Raw genomic sequence first — 25877 nt, 5'->3', positions numbered from 1 at the left:
CATAGTCCTGTATTTTGCTTCAGCTACCCCAGACTAACACCGCTACATTTCTATCACTATCTTTATGGCTGACTTAGAACAAAGTTTCCTCAGATCCCTCACCCCCACTGTTCTAAAATGTGATTTGTCAATTTCATGTGCATTCATTTTTTTTATTGTATCACTTTGGTATATATGGTGGTGCCAATTTTTTCCCACATATTGATCTGAGGAAGTGGGTCTGGCCCACGAAAGCTCATCACCTAATAAATCATCTTGTTAGTCTTTAGAGCACAACATAATCCTGTCTTTTGTTACATGAGCAAGGGAACTGAAGTTGATGCTATTAGATCCACTTCCCACAGTGGCCACACTGATTCTTGGGGAGTTGTATCATCCCGCACCTGCTGCAGCTCGGTACTCCAGCCCAGCCAGTCAACGAGCCCCCTCCTACCCTGAGGTGCTACCAAGCTTCGCCCCACCGTCGGAACTCCGCCCCCCTCGCGCGAGAAGCTCCTGCTTAGCCCCGCCCCACCGTGGCTACTCTCTTGGCGGTGCGTCCTCCCCCCAGCACCGGGCGGGGATCCCTGGGAGAGTGGAACGTTCAGGTAAGAAAGACTCTAGGGCCGGCGAGCGGCTGCGCTCTGATTGGCTCGGCGTTAGGAGGCGTGTCTGCGCAGGAAGGGGCGTGTTTGACCATCTGGCTGCTGAGAGCCACGTCGGCAGCGGCTGGTGGCGCCGCAGGTAGGCGGGTCTGTGCGGGGCACTCCGCGCTTCCACCGCGGGACGCGATTGGCGGGGCCTCCGTCTGGGGGAACCATGGTCACGTGATGCGGCAGGTTGGGGGGGGGCCCTCGGTCTGGGGCGGGGGGCGAGTTGTCAGCGCTGAGAAGCCTCAGCCTGGCCTCGCCGCGCGCCTTGCTCGCTGGTAACGGCCCTGACAAGCGTTACCTTCTGGAGCTGAAACTCCAGTTTGGTGTCAGCTCACAGGGGTGAGTAGCGAAGGGTAAAGGGAGCCCCCCCCCCCCCCCAGTTTCCCAGCTTGAGTGAGTTCAGAAGCTGGGAACAGCAGCAGCCTTTGGGGCTGGGCGTTTGTTTATGGACAGAGTGATTAAAATAACAAAAAGCTCGGGGAAGGTAAATTAAGAACCCTTAGGTGATCCCAGAGCATTGCCAGGTTCTCCAGTCGAAAGGTGGAAACAAGGGTAGGAAACAAATGGTGAGACTTGAGAGAGGTAAATAGTGTTATTGCCTGGGGATCTGTAATGGACCTAGTGCTGCCTGCATGCCATGGTGGCCCCGTGTCACACACAGTGGCTGGCTGCTGCTTGCAAGCACGTCTTTGTGTGCCCCTTGGAGGGACTCTGTGAGCACTGCCCCTGCAGCTCCCATTGGATGATTTCTGGTCAGTGGGAGCTGTGAGAATGGGAGTGAGGCCAGGATGTGGATACCTACTGCCTCCCTCTGCCCAAGGGGAGCTCAGAGACAGGCTTGTTTGCCACAGCCACCTGCTTTGGGAAACAGCATGGCTGCAGCAGGCAGCCTGCCTGCTGTGCTGTGGGACTTTTAGCTGCCTGGAGGGTTATGGTGGACCAGAGGGTAATGTTTAGTGGGCTGGATTTTGCCTACACCACTACAGTATATAAATCCATGGTATACACACCTTTGAATACTTCATGCAAATTTGGACACCCTATATCAGAGAGAATATATTGGATTTGGAAAAGGTACTGACTGGGAAGGACAACAGAAATGATTACGGTAGGGGTTTTCAAAGTTGGGTTGTGAGCCTCCCCCGGTAAGGTGCTTTGTTTATATAATAGTTGAGCCTCTGCTTCCCACAGCTCCCTTTTGCTGGAAATGGTGAACTTCAGTCAAGGGGAGCAGCGAGGCTTTGTGCTGATGGACACTTAGATAAACAAAGCATCTCACGGCCCACCATTGGCTTCTCTGGGGACGCCTGCAACCCAATTTTGAAAATCCCTGGATTTGGGAACGTAACACCTTCTGTATAAGGATAAATAAAAAGATTGGGACTTTTTAGCTTGAAAAAGAGATGAGTGGAGGTGCTGGGGTATAATAGAAGTCTATAAAATTGAATAAGGGTTTACTCTTTCACATAATGCAAGAAACAAGGGCACTCAATTAAATTAATAGGTAGTAGATTTAAATATTTTTTCACAGTCAACCTGTGGAACTCTTTGCCAGGGATGTTGTAATAGCCAAAATTATAATGGGGTTATAGCCAATAAGAATTAAATAAGTGTATGACAGATAGGTCCAGCAATGGCTATTAGATAGGACGGGAAGGCATCCAACACCATATTTTGCATGTCCCTTGTTTCTGTTTGCTAAAAGCTGGGAATGGGCAATGGGATGGATCACCTGCTGATTGCCTGTTGTGATCATTCCTTCTGAAACACCTGGTATTGGCCAGTGTTGGAAGACAGGATACTTGTCTAGATTGACCATTGGTCTAACCCAGTATGGCCATTCTGATGTCCTTATATAGAACTCAGATGTATGTACCCTCTGCAGTAACCCATTAGACACCACTCCCATTCCATGTCTGAAAGAGAACCCAGGAGTCCTGACAGGGTCAATCTTTCTGTTTCTCTCTACAGAGTTGGTAACGAAGTAAGAATATACATTACATACTAATCAGCATCCCTTAACAATCGTTCTCGCTATATAAAATTAACTTTTTTTTCCTGTGGGATAACAAAGTGACATCATCATCCACAGGCTGGGGCATGCGCAGGTAAAGCCCTGTTCCTTCTGCCCTAGGCCCCAGCCCTGGAGTCAAGCCCACACACTGTCACTCCAGCCCTCTCTGGTAGCCATGTGAAGAGCCGGGTCTGGTGCAGCCACGGCCCGGCCTTACCCAACCACCAGGGGCAGAGCCAGTTCCTGCTCAGTCTTTTAGGAGAGGAGGTAGTTAGCAGGAGACAGGGCCCTGAGCCAGCACAGTGTGAGAGAAAGGAAAAACGGGCCCTGGCTGGCACAGGTGCAGCACAGCCTACCCCCATGGCTGGGTGGAGAGCTGGGGTTGCCTACCTTTCATGAGAGGGGGGTTGGCGAGCTTAGTGAGCAGGGAGGTGCAGCCCTCTAGTGATAGTAAGCATATAAATAGTTCACCGATGTGCCTGGGCTCATTGGTTAACCTTCACAGTTACATGCTGGCTTTTAAACTGACTTCCCATGTGTATTGGCTTCCATGGAGCCTCCTGCTTTCCTCCCTCCACCCCGCCCTTTCGCTACTGCCTCTGATACACATGGCTCATTTTGTAAATGGAAAATTTCAACGGTTACACATTTACCAAAATAAACACATTTTAACATTCCTAATAGGGATCAGATAGCAATTACAGTGCTCCTGTCAGCTTAATTACTTACCAAAAGAGTTTTGAAGTATTTAAACAGCCCCTGGAATCCCAGTTAAAGTTGACCAGCCCCCCCCATCTGAAATAGTGCCACTGATAGGTCGCTCCTGCACTGTTAAGCTAGGGTTATCATATTTCCAGTTCCCAATAGACCATATGAGATGCAGACACTGACTTCTTGACTTCTGTGCCACCCCAAGTCCCTGCCTCTACTCCACTCTGTCCCTGTTTCTTACCGGAAGTAGTTTTATTTTATGACTGGGAGGGCTCTCTCCTGGCATCAAAAGAATTGTGCACCTTACGGCAGTGTGGCTGCAGTGACATGCCTGTGCTGTTGTAAGGGGTGTAGTGTAGTCATAGGTAAGCTCTTTGGAGAGGGATGCTTTTGGTTTTGTTTGTATAACACTTAATACAGTTGAGCTCTGATCTGTGGTTGGAGCCCCTAAGAATTTCCGTAGAACAAATAATATTTTTTGCTTTGGATATTTACAAGAAGAAAAGAAAGTAATAGGCTTTGGATGGTCAGTGTGGGGGAGGGGGGGGGGGAAGGAAATTGGACAACACCACTGAACTGGGAATTTGGCTTGGTGTTGCAGCTGTATGCCTTCTGCCTGCTGTTGTCTGGAATAGGAGACGTGGTCATTCTCTGCCACTTGTACTAGGGCCACAGGACCGGTGTAATTGAGGGTCCTTTCTTGGCCCAGTCTCTCCCTCAGTCAGCACTCACTTGTGCAGCTAGCACAGACTTCCTTCAAGATATACAGGTGATGTGGAGGCTCCTTTCCAGGGCTGTAATGCTTTTGAATCTTCTGCAAACGTATTATTGTCTTGTGGGATGTGAATGTCTTGGTCTGGACCTTCCGTACAGGATCGGTTTCAATTCAGATATTTAATAATCCTGACTCTAACACTAGCTAAACACAAGAAAATGGTCTTGCGTGAATATATCTAGACTTAATCTTGGATAAAATCACTCAAGGGTTTGAGTTGCTATTTAAATGTATATATATTTACTAGAAGCTTTACCTGGTATTACTCAGGTCCTTGTGGGAGCAGAGGGTGAGGGGATGCAGGAGTCAGGGCTGAGAGGTCTGCAGAGGCTCACAAGGGCCTTCAGCAGCAGTGAGGGTAGTGCTGGTAGTGCTCCCAGCTCCCTGGAGTGCCTAGGCCCGTGCTGCCCAGCCAGTGGCTCCTTCCAGGAGGCTGGGGATGCACTACTAGGCCAGCCCAGATCTTCTCTGGGCTGGCGAGAGGTGCTGTGCTGTCTGGTCCCAGCCTGTGTCTCCTCCGCGTGTGGGGTGGGGAGGAAAGGGTTGTGCTGCCTGGACCTAGCTAGCAGGGCTTCTCCTCCAGTGCTGTGGCTTAGGACTGGTGCAGGGGTTTGGGACAGGAGCGCTGCTTACTCATGGCCAGTGGTCAGCAACATGGGGAGCTCCAGCTGGCCACTCTGCCTGGTGCGGGACCCCCCTGTGGTCACTCTGCAGTATAAATATCCTCTGCCCCTCATGGCCATCGAGGAGCGTAACTCTCCCGGCTCTCAGATCCCTGCCTTTCTGTGTTCTAGAAAAGAATCCCATCTCAGGCACTCCCTGTTTTTCTGGCACAGCCAAACCCCGACCTTGTTTTAAGTTGGGAGAAAGCTGCATACCAACCTTGGAAACTCAAAGCTTTTTTATGTAAATGCTACTTGTTGCTGTCTTCAGAGGCTTATTTTATCTGGTCAATTCAATGTATCTGTGGATTTTCGAGGTTAATGTAATGTATGAAATGTATTATGGTGATTTTAGTCGTTTCCTTTTATAGAAATGGATTTTGAGGCAGTTGCAAAATACTCAGCATTACATCTGAAACCAGCTGGACTCACTCTTCAGTATGGAACTGCTGGATTTCGTACCAAGGCAGGGCATCTTGATCACATCATGTATCGCATGGGTTTGCTGGCAGTGCTAAGGTCCATGAAGACCAAATCTACTATTGGAGTCATGGTTACAGCATCTCACAATCCTGAAGTAAGAAGATTTCTGAATGTATTCTTTGGTAGTACAGTCAGTCCCCGGGTTACGTACAAGATAGGGACTGTAGGTTTGTTCTTAAGTAGAATTTGTATGTAAGTCAGAACTGGTGTCCAGATTCAGCCGCTGTTGAAACTGACCAGCAGCGACTGAATCGGACACGCCTGGGGCAGAGCAGCTGGGTTGCTGCTGGGTTGGTCCCGCAGCGCTGCTCCTCAGCGCTACTGGACCAACCCGGCAGCACCCCAGCTGCTCTGCCCCAGGTGTCCCCAAGTCAGCCGCTGCTGAAACTGACCAGCAGCTGACTACAGGAAGCCCAAGGCAAAGCTGCTCTGCCCCGGACTTCCTGGAATCAGCTGCTGATCAGTTTCAACAGAGGCTAAATCTGGACGCCTGGGACAGAGCAGCTGGGGCGCTGCCGGGTAGGTCCCCACAGCGCCGCACCTCGGCGCTGCGGGGACCAACCCGGCAGCACCCCAGCTGCTCTACCCCAGGTGTCCCCAAGTCAGCCGCTGCTGAAACTGATCAGTGGCTGACTACAGGAAGCCCCGGGGCAGAGCAGCTCTGCCTCGGGCTTCCTGTAGTCAGCCGCTGATCAGTTTCAGATGCGGCTGACTTGGGGACGCCTGAGGCAGAGCAGCTTGGGGTGCTGCTGGGTTAGTCCAGTAGCGCCGCATGCACCCCACCCCCCCACAGACTAGGGAGATGCGGAGCAGCTTTTCTCGCCGCGGAGGATGCGGGCGGCGGGACCGCCGAGATGCGCCGTGGTCCCACCGCCCGCGTCCTCCGCGGCGAGAAAAGCCGCTCTGCGTCTCCCTGGTCTGCTGGGGGGGAGGGGGAGGCGCTAGCACCACGTCTCCCTGGTCTGCTGGGGGGAAGCGCCCCCCGCGCCGCCAGAGGCGGCGACAGTGGGGGAGGCACCCTGCACTAGCGGCCTCCCCCTGCCCCCGGTTCGTAACTAGGGGTCCGACTTAAGTCGGACCCACGTAACCCGGGGATTGCCTGTATCGGCCTAAGGAGAACCAAAATCTCTGAGTTGGGAGAGACTGATGGTGTTTAGAGGCCAGATCCTGTGAATACTTTTGCTTAATTTATGCATGTGAATAGTCTTATTAACCACAAATAACATTACTTGCATGTTGGAAGCTATTTTGCCACACAGTCATACCCCAATTCTTGCTTATAGTTTTTAGACCTTTCCAGTCTGAAAGGAAATCTGTTACAGAACCTTAGAGTCTCCTTTAGAGTCTCCTTTGTTTTAATGGAGAGTCACAGGGTTTACTGAAAGGGTTTGGCATCCCTCAGATGTACTCTCTGCTTTTTATGAAGATTTAGCAGCACAAGAAACGGAGTACATCTGAGGGACATCAAACCCTTTCAGCAAACTCTATGAATCTCTTTTTTTTTTTTTTTTTTTTTTTTTAAACTAAGTTGACATTGGCTTTCAGGGTGCAACATTCATAAGGAAAGCGTTTGCTTTACTTATCTGCTGCACTTAAGTTTAGCAATTCCATAGTCTGAAATATTCTATCGGTTTGATATCAACTGATTCTTTTTTACAGAACTACCAGAAAAATAGTGACTTAATATGTTGATTGTGTTACTGATTTCAAACTGTGTATGGATTTGTTTGGTAGGTAGGCCAACTTTTATTAGTAACTCTTTAGGCCTAAATGAAGCCATAAGGATGTATCTATATTTATCTTCTGTCTTTAAAGAAATCCGGTTGGGTTTCTCACTTTTAGACATAAGTACATTTATTTTCTTCTAAGGAAGACAATGGTGTAAAGTTGGTTGACCCACTGGGTGAAATGTTGACCTCTGCCTGGGAAGAATATGCTACATGTCTGGCTAATGCAGATGAGCAGGAAATACAGAGCATACTGACTGAGATCTGCCAGAAAGAAGTGGTGAATCTGCACCTACACGCCTCAGTTTTTATTGGTAGAGACACCAGGTACCTGCATAAATACTATTATACTTGACAGACTATGTTGAACTACCAAAGCTGCATTCACAGGCAACTTATCTACTGAAATGTCTGTACATCGAATGCATGACTGTCTAATGCCACCACAATACACGTCACATATGCTTCACTTTAAATCTGTTTGTTATGGTAACGTCTAACTCTCCACACGCACAATATGCTTCTTGGGCCTAATTCAGTGCCCACTGATGAGGTCAGACGGGATCCTTTAGATTTCAAAGGACATTAGATTGGGTCTTTTCATGTTAGTGATACCATTACCACATCAACTCCGTACTCTTCATGTAAGTCTCTTAGGGTGATACTTACAGTCTCTTAGGGTGATACTTCCAGTATCCCGAAATAGCCTTTTCCGCGTCTTGATAGCACACCTGTGTTTTTGAAATAACGGGCACGCTCTTTTGATGTCTCTGTAAACCTCATTCTACGAGGATTAAAGTACATTTCGGAATAGTTCTCTGTTTTGAAATTTGGTGCTGTATAGACAGCACCAAATTTGGAAATCAGCTATGCAAATTGCGTAGCTCAAATTGCATAGCTTATTTCAAGCTAAGGATGCACTGTAGATGCACTCTTCATGACACATGGGAATCTAATTCTGCATGGAGAGCCATGTTGGCTGAACTTCTCCACCTGTGCAAAAGAAGGAAACCTAGGTTTGTATTTCTGCATAATGTTTTCTTAAAACTTAGTGATTGTATTTGTTCTTTTTCAGACCTAGCAGTGAGAAACTTTCACAATCAGTAATAGATGGCGTATGTGCTCTAGGTGGTCAATATCATGGTATGTTGCTATTTGATCTTATGCATTATATTTGAAGTTTTTATTTAAGTGTGAATAGACCTAAAGTTGTAGCTTGTGTACTTTTTCCATTACTGTTTATAGTGGGGGATTTTTTTTTTTGTGTGTGTGGTGGGATGATTTTAATGTCAGTGTAAAATTCTCTATATAAATTTATGTGAAATGGTTTTTAAGATAGATTTCTTGCAAAATATTTTATATATGTTAGTAAATATTGTATGCCTCTAAATAGGATTTAGCGTAAGATAAATTTTATTGGACTAACTTATTTTGGTGAAAGACAAGCTTTCAAGCCACACAGAGCTGACCTTTTGAAGGTGCTCCCAGGTTCATATTTTGAATGTGTTGAAGACAAGCCAGGGAATTGATAACCTTATTAGACATTAAAAACCATAGTCTTCAATAAATACACTGTACAGATTGTTGTTATACACAATTAGCTCCCCTTCCTCTTTTTTATCATCCTGTGACTGCAGCGGTTCTAATAGGCCACTTCACCTTGTATAGTGTTACCTTTAACTACTTACACTACACAATTTTTTCCACCCTGTATTTAGCTGTGACAATTTGAGGGCTTGCCTAAACATAAAACATTACAGGAGAACTGCTGCAGCTATGGTGCTGTAGCAATTCATTGTGGGTGCTATCTATGCCAAGGGAAAAGATTCTGCAGATATTGATATGGGGACTGAGTTCCACTTAACCATGCAGCTCAGGAACGTGGATTTTTCACACCTCTGACCAACATAGTTAAAGTGACCTAATTTTTTCATGCACAAGGCCTGAGTGCCTTTCTCCAGGGCTGAAGAAGAGCGCAAGAGCTTATCTCTCTTTCCACCAGAAGTTAGTCCAATAATTACCCCACCCACTTTGTCTTTCTAATATTTTGTAAACAAAAATCTAAATAGTAATGACCCTTGTATTCTTTTAATATTCTGACTTATTTTATAATAGATTATGGTCTGGTAACAACACCCCAGCTGCATTACATGGTCTGCTGTCAAAATACTCAAGAGCACTATGGGAAGGCAACAGTGGAAGGTTACTACCAGAAACTATCCAAAGCTTTTGGGGAGCTGACAAAACAAGTGAGAGCAGTTAAATTCTCCCTAAATAAATCATTGCTTACCTTCATGTAAAATGTGCAAAATGTTCTGCATACAAGGAAAAAACGACTAAGAACACTTCAAACTTGTTTGTCTCCTGGTGGAGTGGGGAGGTGTGGAGAGCTGTTGGTTTTTATCCAGAAATGTAGTTCACTTTAATACCCCTCCTCTCTTATCTGAAGGCTTGCAGCTCTGGAGATGGCCAGAGGTACCTGAAGATAGATTGTGCAAATGGTATAGGAGCCCTGAAACTAAAGGAAATGGAACATTACTTTCCAAAGAACCTGTTAATTCACTTATATAATGATGGGACCAAAGAGAAACTCAATCATTTATGTGGTGCAGACTTTGTGAAAGTTCATCAGAAACCACCTCTAGGTATGTAATCAGCAATCTATAACTTCAGCCCTTTTAGAATTAGGGATGTAAGCAAGTAGTTGATTACCTGATAAGCATTTGCTTATTGGGTAGTTGAGTCACTACTGGACTAGTCGCTTCTCTCTCTCCTCCCGCCCCCCTTCCCCCCCCACCTTGCTGCCTCTTTCAGAGACAGGCAGCAAGGGGGGAGCAGGAGCCTGTGGGGGCGGGGCTGGCTTAATTAAAAGCTGATTCCTCCCCCCCCCCCCCCCCAGCAGCATCTCAGCTGCGGAGGGAGAGACAGGGCATGAGCCAGAACAGCTGATTTCTGGCTTGTGTCTGGTCCTCCATGTTGTGCCTCTGCCTTTTAAATGTATTAAGAACTGCCAGGCTCTTAATACATTTAAAAGGCAGAGGCACAGCAGGTTAGCTCCTGGATGTGGGAGCTAACCCCACTGCAGCTCTGCAGTTTTTACCCCCCTCCCTTCCCCGTTATTGACCAATTGAGTAGTCAATGGAAATTTCATCAGCTACTCAATTAGCTGATTAAACATCCCCATTTAGAATTCTGACTATATTAAGCAGCCTACTCCTGTGCTTTGAAAGCTATTGCGAACTTAGCATGGAAGCATAATGATGCATGGCTTGAGCTGAGGAGGTGACTGATCTGTGTGGAACTCCTTAATGCTGTAAATCAGTGGCTCTCAACCTTTTTACACTACTACTGTACCCTTTTCAATAATCTGATTTGTCTTGTGTGTCTTCAAGTTTCATCTCAGTTAAAACCTACTTGCTTATAAAACTAGACATAAAAATACAAGGGTTGCTTACTTTCTTAGTAATATTAGCAATTTTTCATTTTTACCATAGAATTGTAAAATCAATTAGAATATAAATATTGTGCTTATTTCAGTTTAATGTATATAGAGGAGTATAAACAAGTCATTGTCTTTTTTAAATTTTAGTTTGTACTGACTTGGCTCTTTATGTAGCTCATTGTAAAAATATTCAGATCTGAGTTGATGTACTCCCTGGGAGACCTCTGTGTATGTCCAGGAGTATGCATGGTTGAGAACCATGGCTGTAAATAAACAGCCATAACCGATTACTCTCAACTTAAAGGCGAGCCAGATTGAATTCATTTGGCTTGTCCAGACACATGTAACTAACAGTCGGCATACGTGTAATCCTTTTGCTAGCTGACTCCGAGGCTTATAAAAAGGTGATTTAGCCCAGATTCATGGAAGGTGCGTAACATTGAACCCTGGGTTAGAACATCTGAAAACTGAGAGAATAACTCATGAGATGAGCTCCTAAGGCTATAATGGGTTCTGCTGCAGAATCATCATGTCTCTGGAGCTGCTACCTTATGGTGAACCTCAGGCTGCTTTTGCTTCAGTCTTCTTGTAAAATTGCTCTTGCTGCTTCAGTTTCTGTTTTGAACTATCCATTGGGGGATACGGTCAGCTCTGTAGGTAATTACTTTGATATTAGCCACTACTGGGATCTGCAGTTCCCAACAGCAGCCACCAAGGAATGGATGACTGTTTCTGATTCAGGTTCTGAGTCGAGGGCCAAGGACTGCTATTGCCACTTCATTGCATAAGGTGCCTCTACATCCATAGACTAAAATTAAGGCCACTGGTTTCAAACATGAGTGGCATAAGTTAATGTAAATTCACAGTTAGGCATCTGATTTCACTCAAGTGGTAAGAATTTACAATTAACCACTGACCACAGTGATTTCATTGGGAATCTGTGTAGTGTCTTGATGGGTATTTTGCTCTGTTCACTGATAACTGTTTGGCTGTGTATACTCCCCCTGTACATTGCACTGGCTCTGTTTAGGTAGCCAGCGCAGCAGACTCTGAGAGAACCCCCAAAGACCACAAAATCAGATAAGGGACAAAGGTACCAGGCCAGGTTTATTGTTAATTCTAGTGTTTAGCAGACTCTACCAGACAACTAACATATACACCCGTTGTAATGCACTGGCTCAGACAGTGGCAGGACTTTCCACTGTCTCCTAGGCCAGACAAGGACCGCCCCTCTGTAATGGTACAGGTTCGACCTCACTGGTCCGGCACCCTTGGGACTTGACTGATCCCGAACGAGGAGATTTTCCAAACCAGGGAAAGTTCCTCCCCTCAGGGTCCGTGCTGCTACCGGGCTAAGGCTCCAGCTTGCCCCTGCTGCTCCCCCAGCCTGCCAGGGCTCTCTAGATGCCACCAGCCCCGTTGCTGCTGGGGCCTGAGAGCCACGGTTGGAGCTCTGCAGCAGAGCTCCGAAGCCACCTGGCTCTGCATCTGGGGTTCCCAGGCTGCTGGAGCCAGAATGGGGCCGTGGCCAGAGCTCTCTGGCTGCCACTGGGGCCAGAACTCCCTGCTGTGCTTCCCTTCCCCCCTCCCTCTGCCCCGACACTAGGTTCCCAGCTGAGTTGCTGGTGCCCTATGGGGCTCCTGCCCTGCTGCCAGACCTCCCTGTTTCTGGGCTCTGTGGTCCAGGAACATCCATGGTCGGTACCAGGCCACGGATGTTGCTGGACCACTGAGTCCTGATTAAGGGAGGTACAACCTGTTCAAACAAGTTACATATTATTTCTGTTGTATCAGGTTGCCACCCTCCGGGGTTACCTAGATACCACCCATTACCTTGTACATGCGGGTTTGATTAAAACATTTCTATTTATTGTGCTGTTATTTTAGACTCTGTGTTGAATCTGAGTCAGTATGTCCTTACTATCTGTGAGTTGCTGGTACCAAAATGTTTCTTCGTGAGGCATTGTTATCCCTGTGGAATGCATTTACGCCCTGTGCCTAGTACCTATCAGGTATGAATGTTTGTGCAATATCAGTCCTTCTCTTAAGTTCTGTGAGCAGGGCCTGCCTCTTGCTCACAGCTTAACTTGGCTTTGTATTAGCAAAATCTTAACCATTGTTGCCTAGGCTTCAGGCCTCGCACCAAGCCAGTGATATATGGGCTTATGTTTTAGGTGTTCCTCTTACTACAATCATTAGGGGCATAGGAATCTGCATCCAGCCTTCCAGCTGTTTAATTATGCACTCTCTCAACTTTAGTGTAAGGGTTTGACAGCATGCTTGAACATGCTAATTTACTGATGAGCTGCAGTTGCACTGCCTTACTCTCACATGTCCACTTATGTGAGAGAAGGGATGGCAGAGATGAGAAGTTGGATGGAGTGCTTCAGCAATTGAGAGGCTAATAGTTGAGAGTTGCTCTACTCTCCCACAGGAACCAGAGTTTTTCCAGACTAAGAATTCTGGGAGGAGGAGAGGCGGCATTGGAGTGCCCTTCCTTAGTCTTTAGAAGGATCTCAGCTCCTGAGATCTATAAAACAAGGCAGTAGGATGTTAAGAAACCTTATTCTTTAGCATTAAAGTCACCAGAGAATCCTTCTCTTCTCTTCCCACTTCACCCCTCAACCACTTTTAATGACCTAAGAAAGCTAATATGAGAAGGATCACAAAGTCTGAGGAAAAATAGTTCACCAGTAAAGTTTTGTTTGAGCTCTGTTTAGGTAGGAAATGTTGGCTGTCTAACTCTTGGCTGTTGCTCTTAGTATTAAACAGTTTTGGCCCTGTAAAAACACAGAGCAAGACTATCTCACTCAAGGAGTTTGTTTAAAACTAGATGGTCATACAGTGCATTGTGTTTGTCTAGCAGATCCACTTATCTAAAAGTGATGCTAAACATTTATATATAAATCCTGATACTGGAGGCTATAGAAAGTCCTGTAGTATCCAAGAATATTCTATGACAGTGTTTTTTGGTGTAACATCAGTTCAGTAGATTTAACGGTCTAAATTTTCATTTAAAAAAAAAAAAAGGGGGGTGAGGGGCGCAAAATACATTCATGGGCCGGAACCATTTTCTTCTAGTCCACCATGACCCTGCAGGCCAGAGTTGGAGGGAAATGTTCTGCAGCACAGCAGGGTATTTGGGCAGTCTGCCTGCCTGCCCACAGCCTCAGCTGTGTCACTCCTGGAAGTGCCATGGCCAAAGGCTGATGATATGTCTCTGCATGCGCTTGGGGGAGAGGAGGCAGTAGGCCTCCACCCATTGTCCCCGGTGCCATCTTCATAACTCCCATGAGCTGGAAACTGGCTGATGGAAGCTTCAGGACAGTGTGCAGAGACTGCTGTCCTCCTTCCCCAAAAGGGGTGTGCAGAGACACAACAGCTGGCACTGTTGAGTGGCATGGAGTTACCATGGCATGCAGGCAGCCTGCCAGAGTGCTCCACAGTGGCCAGGAGCTGCCTGTGATAAGCTCTCCTGGTCAGAGTCTGCAACTGGCACTTCCTCCCTCATCCCAACCCGCTACCTTCTCCTGGCTCCAAGCTCCCTCCCAGACCCTACCTCCCCCCCATCTTTCACCCCTACCCCAGGTCAGAACCACCCCCTGGACCCTAACTCCCTCTCAGACCCAACATCCCAATCCCTGCCTGGAGCTCCCTCTTGCATTCAAACTCCATCAGACCCCACATCCCCTCCATTAATGTAATAGAAAAGTTTGTCACATGACCACTTACCAGAATTCTTGGCGTGAGAATAATTCTGGCAAAATTATTGCCTACCCTGATCTAGACCAACTACATGCTATGTATTCATTTCAGTCAGTTGGTAAAGGAGTCTTTCATGAGGGCAGGTCTGATTATGATGTTGCATGCATCAAGCTGACATTATGTAACTGCTTCGGTTTTTCTACTTTCAGTCTTCCTCCCTGAGATGAAGTCCATTTATCTCATTTTGCAGATATTGCCTCACATCTGTGGATTACGGATGGAGTAATAAATGTTTCTGACTTGGATCAATAGCTGATGCAGCTCCTTACTCGATGGTCGTGTCATAACTGCTGTTTGCTGCTTATGTAACATTATTCTGCAGTTGGACCATTGGGAGTGGCTCTGAGACATATTTCATGTAGACTTTGTAACCTGACCTTTTTAAGGTGGTATAACAATAAATGGTTAGAGATTTTCAGTTCATACTGAACATGTACTTCTCTTTGCAACGTCCTTTCAGTTCAGTTTCCCCTATTAGAAGAGTTCAAGGTGGGATTTCCTTTGTAAAATCAACTTCCTGCTCTTGTGCTACTAAGTTTTTCAAGTTTAGAGCATGCATATATATATAACTAATCTCTTTTGAGACTTAGCCTAAATACATCACACATATTAACTAAATCTCTGCTTTCCATTCCATAGCTAATAGTTTGTACTTTCATGTGTATTAGGGCTAGATCTCAAGCCTAATGAAAGATGCTGCTCATTTGATGGAGATGCGGACAGAATTGTTTATTACTATAATGATACTGCTGGCCATTTTCATCTTCTGGATGGAGATAAAATAGCAACTTTAATTAGCACGTTCATCAAAGAACTTCTTATCAAGGTAACTCCACTTATACAGGAGAAGGTTTTGCTTTGGGCCTTCCTGTAAAATGTACACTTCCTCCAGTGAAGGAGAGGTTGTCATGACTGCACATACTCATTCAGGTGCTCTTTCATAACTGCTCACTGATGAAAAATCACATCTTGAAAAGAAGACCTCTTGGTGTATACCAGTTGCTGTGGCAAAAGCAGTGACCTAATTTTTAGAGGACAAGGGCAATGGCTTTAAAGTGAAGCTGAAACTAAATAACTTAGCTTGACCATGGTGCCTTGGCTAGGAACTGAAAAAAGTTACCCTAATTTCACTTTACGGCTGACAGGCTAAGGCTTCTCTTCTCTTCTCTTCTCTTCTCTTCTCTTCTCTTCTCTTCTCTTCTCTTCTCTTCTCTTCTCTTCTCTTCTCTTCTCTTCTCTTCTCTTCTCTTCTCTTCTCTTCTCTTCTCTTCTCTTCTCTTCTCTTCATGCTTTTATCTCCATTTTGACCTGAGTTATGCTTAAGGGCTCAATGCTGCACTCCACTTCCCCTGAAAAATTCCCATAAACCTAGTTTGTATTTGATTTGCCTCAGAAAGCATTCTTGTGTTCTTACTTATTCTGTAAGGTGCTGTCTGGACGAACCTGGCGCATAAAATCGCACTGACCACTGTGGGTAAAAAGAGACGTTCAGTCTCTGTGCCCTTGCTGCCACTTCCTCTGAGACTGTACTGTCAAGGCACATTCCAATTGGTTTCATTTTTCTCTGGGTATCAACTCATTTTTCCTGGGGCCATAGACACAGTATGCAGTGCTGACCACTTTTGACTAAAACTGACCTTTGCCAGGTTTACAGTACTGACTTAATGTAAAAAAGTTCTGTGTCTTATGAGCCACGACCTTCTTCAGATTTTCAAAGGTGTCAGTTCTGGAAGTACAGCAGGAGTGAAGCTACTATTAGAGATGTGAAATCCCATTTTATCAGTTAAATGGGGTCCTACAGCTGGCCCCTTCCCCACGGTGGCGGCAAATCTGGCTGGGCTTGGAACATCCCCCCTGTTCCCCACCAAGCCCACTGGGTAGCTGGTAAGGTTAACTGCTGATATTCCTAGCTTCTATATGTTGAAAGTCTTTCACCTTGTTAAATATTCTGTTCTCAACTTAACTTAATCTTAGCTTTGGTCTTACTTTATACTGTGTCTAAAGATTTATATGTTTGGCATTAAGCATTTTACTTTTTTGTCTTCTCAGATAGGACAATCTCTAAAGATGGCAGTGGTACAAACAGCATATGCTAATGGGAGTTCTACACGTTATCTTGAGGAAACCATGAAGGTATCAAGTAATTTTTTTTCTCTCTATTTCCTCCGCAGTTGCTTCCTACCTTTAAAAAACGCCATAAAGGTACTACATTGAGGGACATCAGAGACATAAGATGGAATTAACCAAGTTTTCTTTAAATTCTTGTGGTAAATGAGATTTTTAAAGGGGGGGGGGGCGCGAGGGCAAGGGAGTGGAATTTCAGTACCAGTTCACGTTTCTTTGCTAGAATTGCAAATGCTAAACAAAAATGATCCAAGTTTTCTGACTCTTGGAATGCTTCAAAGCCAGAGCATGTTACACACAGAGCTGCTGAGGGAACCAGATAAGGTCTGATCACCTTAAAACGTTATATTTTTGTTGAAGTGATAATTACGGTGCTAGTATTAGATCACCTTATCATGGAGGCTCTCAAGGCATCCACCTATCAGTTGCCTTCCTAGACAGAGCTTCTGCTCTGCCTTTCCCTGAAAAGGGTGTGGGTTTTGGCTGCTAGAGCAAGGAATACCTAAGCAGCTGATTTGGCTAAGGCACCTAAGTCTGTTCACAGATGAGAATTTTGAGTGGGTTGAGTACTTAAGCCCTGTCCCTCTCATCTTCAGTTCAGTCCTGGCTAGCACCGACAGCTGCCTAGCTTCTCAGGAGCCCTTCCTGAGGCACTTAACTCTCACCATGCATAGTATGGGGAGTCTTGGGCACCTGAGAATTCCAATAGGTGGCGGGTGAGGGCATAAGCCAATGGTTTTCTAACGTATTTGTCATCTTGTCCCATAAAGTGTTACGTAGGCTGCAGGTTGAGAACCACGGTGCTCTCTGCTCAGGTTCTCCTCCAAAGAGTGGGGCCAGGAGCAGAGCACCATGTGGGGCCAGAGGGCAGCTAAAACCTAGCCCTACAGCTTTTAGTACACAGCAAAGGGTTAGGCATTGCAAAGCCTACATGTCTTTGAATACTTACCCATAATCTCTTAGCCTCTCTTTAAGGAGGCTGTAGAAATGAGAAAGGTATGTACCCAGCAGGTCTGCCATGAGAATATAACCTCTGTTAATCCCTTAAGCTACAAAAAACTGTATATTAAATGCTCATCATCCATCATGGCCTGTAGTTTCCTGAAACTTAATCTTGCAGCTACATGGTAAAAGTTTGACCCTGTGATCCTATTCAGGATGTTGATTTCATGCCACTTCATCTGTGTTTCTCTTGTATCTCTGGATTAAAGGTGCCTGTTCACTGTACCAAGACAGGAGTAAAGCATTTGCATCATAAGGCCCAAGAATTTGACATTGGAGTTTACTTTGAGGCAAACGGACATGGCACAGTAAGTACCTGCACAGATATTTGCATGTAGGTCATGATAGGGTTATTTGAGTTTTAAAGCCAGTGTGTGTAAAACTTTGCCACCATATTATCTTTAGTATAAGCAGCTTCATAAGAAATCTGTCTTGGGACTCCTTCCCCCTATCCTTGTCCCCGAGTTTTGCTAATTTCCTTCACACTCCTACCCTCCTCTTTCTCTTCCCTGCCACCAACTATTGAGTATTCTAAATGTGGGAGTTCAAGCTAGTGAAACTCAGACAACTTATTTGGTTTAGTTGGCACAACAGAAAAAAGTGAGACCATCTTTTATCTGTTGTATACATTGTTGATGACATATCACACACATTCTATGTAGCATACTTGTTTCTAGGTATTATTTACTAACGCTGCTGAAGAGAAAATAAGACGTATGGCAAAAGAAGAAAAAGACAACCAAAAAAGAGAAGCTGCAAAGATGCTTGAAAATACCATTGACCTGATTAATCAAGTAAGAGAAACTGTACAAATCAGGTATTTTGATTCTGATTCGGGGGAGCTAACAGTATGATGAGTGACTACTAAGTTGCAAGATTGGGGGAGTGTATAGAAAATCTTTTGTGGAGGACAGCACAGTGTGCTAAAACAGGCATAGGGAAGGAGATGGTCTATTTTAAACATCCTGCCAGGCTGGGCAGACAGCCATTGGCACTCATTTTTCTCTTCTAAAATCCTTCTCCCCACCCTTGCATAACTAAAAGAAGACCTGTTGAATAGCAACTGTTTCACTTTGAAAGATGTCAGAATTTCCACATATAGAGAGGCAAAACACTTCCATTTGGTCTGGCTGCCTGTGCTTCTATAGGTTGAACATCTCTAGTCCAGCACTCTTTGGGCCTGATGGGTGCCAAACCAGAGAATTTGCCAAACCACAGGAGATCAGTATTGTCCAGCAGCAATACCAACACTTCCACTGCTTGCTGGGCTCCAAGAAGATACTTCAGGGTAAATTAGAGCACAGAACACTGAGCCAGGACTGGTGGCTGTAAACACATTTTATGGGACTGTGGGAAAGTTAGCCACACCCATGACTAGTGGACATCTGGCTAGCTAAGATCGTGCTGGGCCATGGATGTTGCTGGACCAGAGTGCCAGACTAGAGAAGCTTTTCTCTAGCTACTGAACAAGGGGATTGGATGGCTTGAGGAACTGTAGAATGACAACTCAAACTCCACATCTCATTACTAGTTTGAATCAATCAAAAAAAAATAACCAAAAGTAATTTTTGTCTGAAGCTTGCTCACAGGCCTTTCAAGAGAGATGGTGGAATGTAGAGGCCATTGTGTCCATATGGACGCTGGTGGGTTTTTGGAAGTCCTAACCCAGAGGCTAAGAATTGAGTAGGAATACGGTGAGATTATCTCACTTACTGGGGTTATTCCTTTAATGCCCAATTTTGCCTTATCCTTTACAGGCCACCTTTCAAGTGACACTATCATGCCAGAGTAAGTGTCGGGGTAGTAAGTCACCTGTCCTCTCAGAATCTGACCTCCCATTTATTGTGTTTGGTCTTTACTTGAATGTTAGTTTTATCGAAGATGAAGTCTAGTAGTAAAGTACACATTGTTCTTTTTAGTAAGTTCTTCTCTTTCTGCCACTACCCTGCCAAGGAAAATCAAGCTTATGATGAGTCACCTAGTAATATTCCTGAATTTTCATTGACTCTTTAGATTTAAGATTTGTTCTAGTGAACTCAACAATATACCCTTGATTTTTCTAATTGTCATTGACAGGGCTTGGCAAACTATTGAATCTACTTGCCCATGGCAAGTAGATTTCAGCCCGGCGCCCCGTTTACTGGCGGCGTGCTCATGCGCAATGTGGCTCTTGCGCATGTGCAGCATGGGGCTGGCGAGTGGCTTTTGTCACCGTTTGTCAAGCCCTGGTCATTGACTCCTATTCTTCTCTTATTCATAGACCGTGGGTGATGCCATCTCAGACATGCTAGTGATTGAAGCAATTTTGGCTCTAAAAGGTCTGACAGTGCAGCAGTGGGATGCCATTTATGCAGATCTTCCCAATCGACAGCTCAAAGTTAAGGTTAGTGCTACAATAATGCTGGCCAGGATTGAGTGGTCAGTGTCTGTCTGTCTGTCATTTTTCTATTTGCCAGCCTTTCCTTCTGCTGTGCCATATTGTGATATTTTTTACTGTCATTCAAACCAGGTAGGGAAAATGACAAAAAGAGCAGGGAAAACTTCTCTTACCACAGCAGCATATCAGATTGATTGATTAAAAAGACAAATCAAAGGCCCACCTAGAAATTTGTTAGAAGGGAAACTTTACATTTTGTTTGGTCCTGCCATTAGGTTGCAGACAGACGAGTCATTGACACAACAGATGCCGAGAGACGTGCAGTTACACCTTCAGGACTACAAGAAAAAATTGATGAACTGGTAAAGACGTACAGACTGTCACGAGCTTTTGTCCGCCCATCAGGAACAGAAGATGTAGTTCGAGTATATGCTGAAGCAGATACGCAGGTCAGAGCAGAAACAATTTGAACATTACAGTAGTTGTATTGCTTACGCAATGAAGCCTTCTTTAAGGTGATACCACAAGGAGTAGTGTGGTGGGAGTGGGAGGAGGGAACCAATATTGAGGAGAGGCTTCAGAATATGTGAAGAAAAGGGTAGGTTAGGATCTGATAGGTAGAATGAAGCCATTTTTAGGGTTGATATTTTTCTCTTGGATTATTTGTAAGCCCCTCTTGAGAGCCTGCAGAGAGAAGCCTAGGCTTGACCATGACAGACTAACTTGACTATTAAAACCTGGCTGCAATAGATGTTAAATGCACGCTAAGTGATGTTTAAGGAAAATGTCATCCCCAGTGCTTTTTTGTTTTGTTTTTTTAAAAAGGTGCCAGTACTAGGATTGTTAGATGTCCAGCAAAAAAATAATTGACCAAAAAAAAGAGCTGGGGCTGAAATGTGGCTGTGGCCCCTTTAATTGCCGTGTGTCCCAAGTGGGCTTCTGTCCAGTGAGGCATGAGTGCTCCTAGGGCCAGCTGGCAGAAAGTGGCGAGTGTTCCCAAAAAAAGGTGACAGTACACCATACCAGTGCGTACCATCACAAAAAAAGCACTAGTCATCCCTTACTCAAGTGCCTAGTGGCTCAAATCCTGCCCAGATAGCAAATGTCTGAGGGCTTGCTATCTCATGGCTCTTGATGGCATAGGTAAAACAAAACTAGCGATTGTGATCTGGCCATGGAACGTGAACTTGCCCTAGGAGTGGCTTTTTCAGATGAGAAGTGTTGTCTTTGGAAAGCTTGGATTGTAATAATTAAATTTTAAGGCTGTTTTAATTCCAGGTATTTTTAGTAAAAGTTATGGACAGGCCATGGGTAATAAATGGAAACTCACCTCACAGTGTATACCCTGGACTGAATTTGGGTGCATGGGCGGGGAGTTCTGGGGAACACTGTGGGTGTACCAGGACAGGGGCCAGCAGGTGCACAGCCTAGGACTGATGCTGTGGGGGAAGGGAAGAGTAGGCATAGTGGCCCAAGACTGGAGAAGTCATGGAGGTCCCAGAAAATTACAAAATCCATGATTTCTGTGACATTCGCAATCTTAATTATATTGCTGCTGGATAACATTTACTAACATATGAACCCCAAGTGTACTGCCCTCTAGGAGCAGTGTGTCAAAAAAACTGAACTCCCCCAAAACCATCAATGTTAACCATCAAAAGAAAAATACAACATTGTATAACAATTTTTTTTAACCTCCTATAGGAGAATGCAGATTCCCTTGCATATGAAGTAAGCCTTGCTGTTTACCATCTAGCTGGTGGAATAGGAGAACCACCCCAGCCTGTATTTTGAAGGACACAGCAGTGGTCACACTATGTAAACCTGGTTTCTTTGTTGATTTCTACTTGATTTATTAAACCACCTAGGTTGTTTTTTTTAACAAGAATATTTTTGTACCTTATCCTTAACTGGACACCTGTTTCTCAGAAAATTGGGAGGGTTTTTAGCGAATGTCTCTAACTTCTCAATCTGGCTTGGAGCTTTTGCCATGTAAATGAATTCAATTCTAATGTGCTTATCTCTATGCTAGAAACTTACTGTATTGCTTGGGATAGCAGAACACACCAGGACATCTGTTGTGAAGCAGATATTTTTTTTTCCCCCTTGCGCCTAAAGCAATGGTTCTCAAATTGTTGTCCACAGAGTACTAATGCTAGGTGGTCTGTGGTTCGAGGTTCAGGGCCCCTGCAGTGGGGAGCCTGCACTAGCGTTTCAGCCATTTCTTCCTGCTGGGAGAGAGAGGCCCCAAGCTTCACTGCTGGATCCAGGAATAGCAGCACACAGATGGGCTGCCAAAATGACTGCCAGTGGGATGCAGGGGCAGGCACTGAAAAGCTAATGAGCTCCCTATTCTCCTCATGCCCTGACCCCAGGAGCAGTGATGGCAGCAATGTTTGAGTTAGATTTGATCAGCCTCGAACAAAACTAGCTCAGCTAACTGAAGCCCCAGCAGCCCAGGCATTTCCCACACTACCTAACTCTTTACTAGTAAAGACAAGCACCTCTTTACTCAGCATAAGCATAGCTCCCTGGCTCAGTTCCCCCTCCCCCCAGCTCCATATCTCCCCCGTTTTCAACTCCCGGTCAGCAAAGCTGTATCAGTGTCATTCTTTCTCTCAAGTATCACTGCCTGGGAAAGTGAACTACATCTAGTAGGTGTGTGGATTACACTAGACCAGTGCCAGTTCAACCATTGCTCAGTAAAAGTGTCAGAGAAATTGAGAACACAAAGATAAACCGGAAACAAACTGAAAAATGTGCACCTTGTATTTTGTAGTTTCTTTTTAAAGACAAAACACCAACAAAACACAGATACTGTAAATATTAGGCACCATAATCAATATGAGCCAACAATATTTAAACTTGATTCAGGCCACGTCCAGAACTGGTCTCTTATTTACAAATATTTAAATTAAATATAACCTGAATGTTCATTACATACAGAGTAAGAAAAGAAATCTATACAACTCTGAAAGATACAGCATTTCATTTAAACAATTACATTACATTTAAGCTGATAATGTCAATTATAGCTCATGTTTTGATGACACCTTCCAGAAAATCCTTCTCAACCATCTCTTCAATTTTTTGCCTTGCTTTGCTGGAAAATGCTTTTTGGTTCTCCATTTTTAAGTCCTTATTGGGGAAAGCATTAGGGTAAAGGACAGGACTCCCTGAGTGTCCAACACATCTGCTTGTGATTTTGCTGTTAAAAACCTGGCTGAGTACATTGAAGAAAGGGAGAAGCTGCTCAATGTTGCGGACAGTATAGATGGTTAACAGCAAATGACCTGGTTCCCAACTTAGTGTTTTTCCTGAGCTGTCCTCCTCTGGGTTTTTCTGAAAAAAAAAGAGATAAATATGAAATAGTACAGAACAAATCCCAAAAGCAGAATACATAGGACAAGCAGAAAATACAAGATATTCAAACACTACAGTACACTGCTATCAATCAGCAAAACAGTTGTTAAATGCTGCCCTGTCTGCTCGGAACAATCATATTCTACTAAAGAACACTGATGCCAGAGAACAAGTCTGCTTATCTCAGCCTGTTGGCAATATTACTGAAGGCACAAAGCAAAGGCATTACAATAAAAATGTTTAATTTCTATTGGAGATCAACAGTCCTGATATTTCAGGAGATCAGCTATGCACAGACATTTATTTCTATAATGTTTGCTACCATATATTTGACATGCAGAGTCCAAACAGACCTCATTTCTCACAGAACATGAAAGTTACATTACTTACCTGATATGCATGTATCTTAGAATACACATCCACACACTTAGGCTGTGTCTAGACTACATGCCTCTGTTGTCAGAGGCATGTAGATTAGACACATAGGCAAAGGCAAATGAAGCCACGATTTAAATGATCGCGGCTTCATTTAAATTTACATGGCTGCCGCGCTGAGCCAACAAACAGCTGATCAGCTGTTTGTCCGCTCAGCGCACTACTTTGGACGCTCCCCTGTCGACATCAAAGCCCTTTGTCGGCAGTCCCGTTATTCCTCGTGGGATGAGGTTTACCGGGGCTGCCAACAAAGGGCTTTGATGTCGGCAGGGTAGCGTCTAGACTAGCGCGCTGAGCGGACAAACAGCTGATCAGCTGTTTGTCGGCTCAGCGCGGCAGCCATGTAAATGTAAATGAAGCCGCGATCATTTAAATCGCGGCTTCATTTGCCTTTGCCAAAACAACAAATCTACATGCCTCTGACGACAGAGGCATGTAGTTTAGACGTACCCTCCGATTATATAAATGTGCTTTGCACACTACTTGGCAGGAGAAATTTCTGGAACCCCATGGACTAAAGGCAGCAGTCTTAAGCCAAAAGTTTAAAGGGTGCATGCATGTATTTCTATATAGAACACTCATTTTGTGTCTTCTACAGCATTAATCATTGTAAAATCTACTATGAATGACACTGTAATCTTTAACCATCAATACCCTTATTGCCCTAACTTAGAAAAAGACCATGACTATGCCAACACTTTAGAGGATGTGGCTGTACACAGTTCTATGTAGAACAGTATAGTATTTTGACAGAGTTTCTTCTACCACAAAGCAGATGTATCCAGCTATGCTGTAGCAGTAGTTTAGTTTATACTTATTCTTCAGAGGGTGGCAGAAAGGAAGAGAAGCATCGTACCAATGAGTCATGTCTTGCAGTGTCTCTAATCTGTGCTTCCCCTCCCACTGAGACTATAATACATTTAAAATATCAAACACCATGGGACCTGAGCAGATAGCATGTGAGAAGCCCCTAAAGTCAGGGGATGTGAAAATCAGAAGAGGATGAATAGATGATGTGGCAAGAGACTTACTTACAATGTATTAATATTTCAGCCTTTGGGTAATCAGTTATTCAAAATATTATATTCTATGAAGAACTATTTATCCTTTAAATAACAGTAAGCATCTTTTGGAAACTGAAGACCTATGGAGACCTCTCCATTATAGAAAACAATCCTCAAAATGCAGGACAATATTCTGTTTAGTATTTTTCTTCAGCAGTGAAGCTGTATTGTTCTCTCTTGTCTAATATGATTTCAAACTGCTTCACTTATTTGGTAAAATAGTTTAAGTAAAAACTGGCTGTGAAGCAAGTCAGAGCAAGAAGGATCCAGAATTCTAATACAGAATGAGTTGCTGACCCCTAACTTTTCCAAAAAATTACTGTTTTGGCCAAACCATGACACATCTCATTCAGTGCAGCTGGAGTAATAGGTTTAAAATTTAAATTACTGATAAAAAACATGCTTTTTCACAGCATTCATTAGCATTGTATTCAGGAAGAAAGGGCATTTCCAATGTTGATTTTGAGTGTATTGTCTCAAGGTGGACATTATATCTCAGATTGTTCCAAAAATAATCATCTCTTACTCATTAGGAACATTATTAATAGAGTAATGCTGGTTGTGATCAACAAAAGTGCATCTATGCAAATTACACAAATTTATCTGCATGTGATCAATGAAGTATAAATGCATCTATGCCATTGATACAGCGTTTCTTCACTCTGACATAAAAACAAACAACACTAATTCGTCTGACAGGTATTTTGACACAGACTAGAATATGGATGAGGTGCTTGGTTTCTGATGTGTGCTAGAAGTAATTTTGTTTATTAAATCCTCTTATTGTTGTATTCCTTCTTCAATAAATGTATTTCTTAAGCCCCCTTTTACATAGAGAAACTGGCTTAACAAAAATACGCTTTATAATAAAGACATCAGACTCTTTTTCTGTCTTCATTCAAATATCCTTACTCTGTCCTCTGAAGAGAGTTATCCCCTATTGAAATCCAGATACCACCCATGGCTGTCAGCATCAGGTGGTGATAAATACATTTTTGTTTTGCAACTCAAGCATCAAAGGCTACCCTCACCTGATGCTTGGCCATCTCCACTCCCTCCAAAATCATCATTTTAAAGTCCTCCTGCTTGTCCTGTGGAAGGAAAGAGGAGAACTTTCAGACTGGGTTGCATAAATTAAAATAATACTTAGCCATGAAGGCTTTGTAGCTGGCCATTTGGGTGTTGAGTTTTACCAGGAGAAATTTTCTCTCAAGAGAGCCCATTGTCTTAAATCATAACTTGGAGATATCAAACTGTGGAATTAGTGTGTGGAGAAGCAAGCTAATGACAGAAAGAAATTC

At 44.3% G+C, this 25877-nt stretch overlaps 2 protein-coding genes across 6 annotated transcripts in view; one reads left to right on the top strand and one right to left on the bottom strand.

The window, feature by feature from the left end:
• The first annotated feature begins 450 nt into the window (after nt 1-450).
• On the top strand, nt 451-21872 carry PGM3 (phosphoglucomutase 3). Of its 3 annotated transcripts, none has more exons than XM_006115897.4 (13): nt 451-587; nt 5166-5371; nt 7147-7331; nt 8080-8147; nt 9120-9253; nt 9454-9649; nt 14880-15037; nt 16261-16344; nt 17547-17645; nt 18015-18131; nt 19598-19720; nt 19990-20163; nt 21419-21872. In XM_006115897.4, the coding sequence occupies exons 2-13, from the start codon at nt 5168-5170 to the stop codon at nt 21506-21508; spliced, it is 1632 nt and encodes a 543-aa protein (XP_006115959.2). In that variant the 5' UTR covers nt 451-587; nt 5166-5167; the 3' UTR covers nt 21509-21872. The 3 variants fall into 3 exon arrangements, with proteins under 3 accessions (XP_006115959.2, XP_075779934.1, XP_075779933.1); XM_075923819.1 differs by lacking the exon at nt 451-587 and adding an exon at nt 592-723; XM_075923818.1 differs by lacking the exon at nt 451-587 and adding an exon at nt 815-971.
• A 593-nt stretch (nt 21873-22465) lies between these two features.
• Nucleotides 22466-25877, bottom strand: part of DOP1A (DOP1 leucine zipper like protein A) — a 111228-nt gene continuing 107816 nt past the window's right edge. For 2 of the 3 annotated variants that reach the window (XM_014569949.3, XM_075923816.1), the window contains 2 exons: nt 25608-25667; nt 22466-23056 (listed from right to left, as the gene is read on the bottom strand). In XM_014569949.3, the coding sequence (XP_014425435.2) occupies nt 22751-23056; nt 25608-25667 (366 nt within the window). In that variant the 3' untranslated portion in view covers nt 22466-22750. The remainder of the gene's footprint in view (nt 23057-25607; nt 25668-25877) is intronic. The other variant, XM_075923817.1, reaches the window with a different exon arrangement.

This window comes from Pelodiscus sinensis, chromosome 3 (assembly GCF_049634645.1).
Source record: "Pelodiscus sinensis isolate JC-2024 chromosome 3, ASM4963464v1, whole genome shotgun sequence".
Lineage (NCBI taxonomy): Eukaryota > Metazoa > Chordata > Testudines > Trionychidae > Pelodiscus > Pelodiscus sinensis.
Note: the sequence above shows the minus strand (reverse complement) of the source record. Positions and strands in the feature narration are given on the sequence as shown.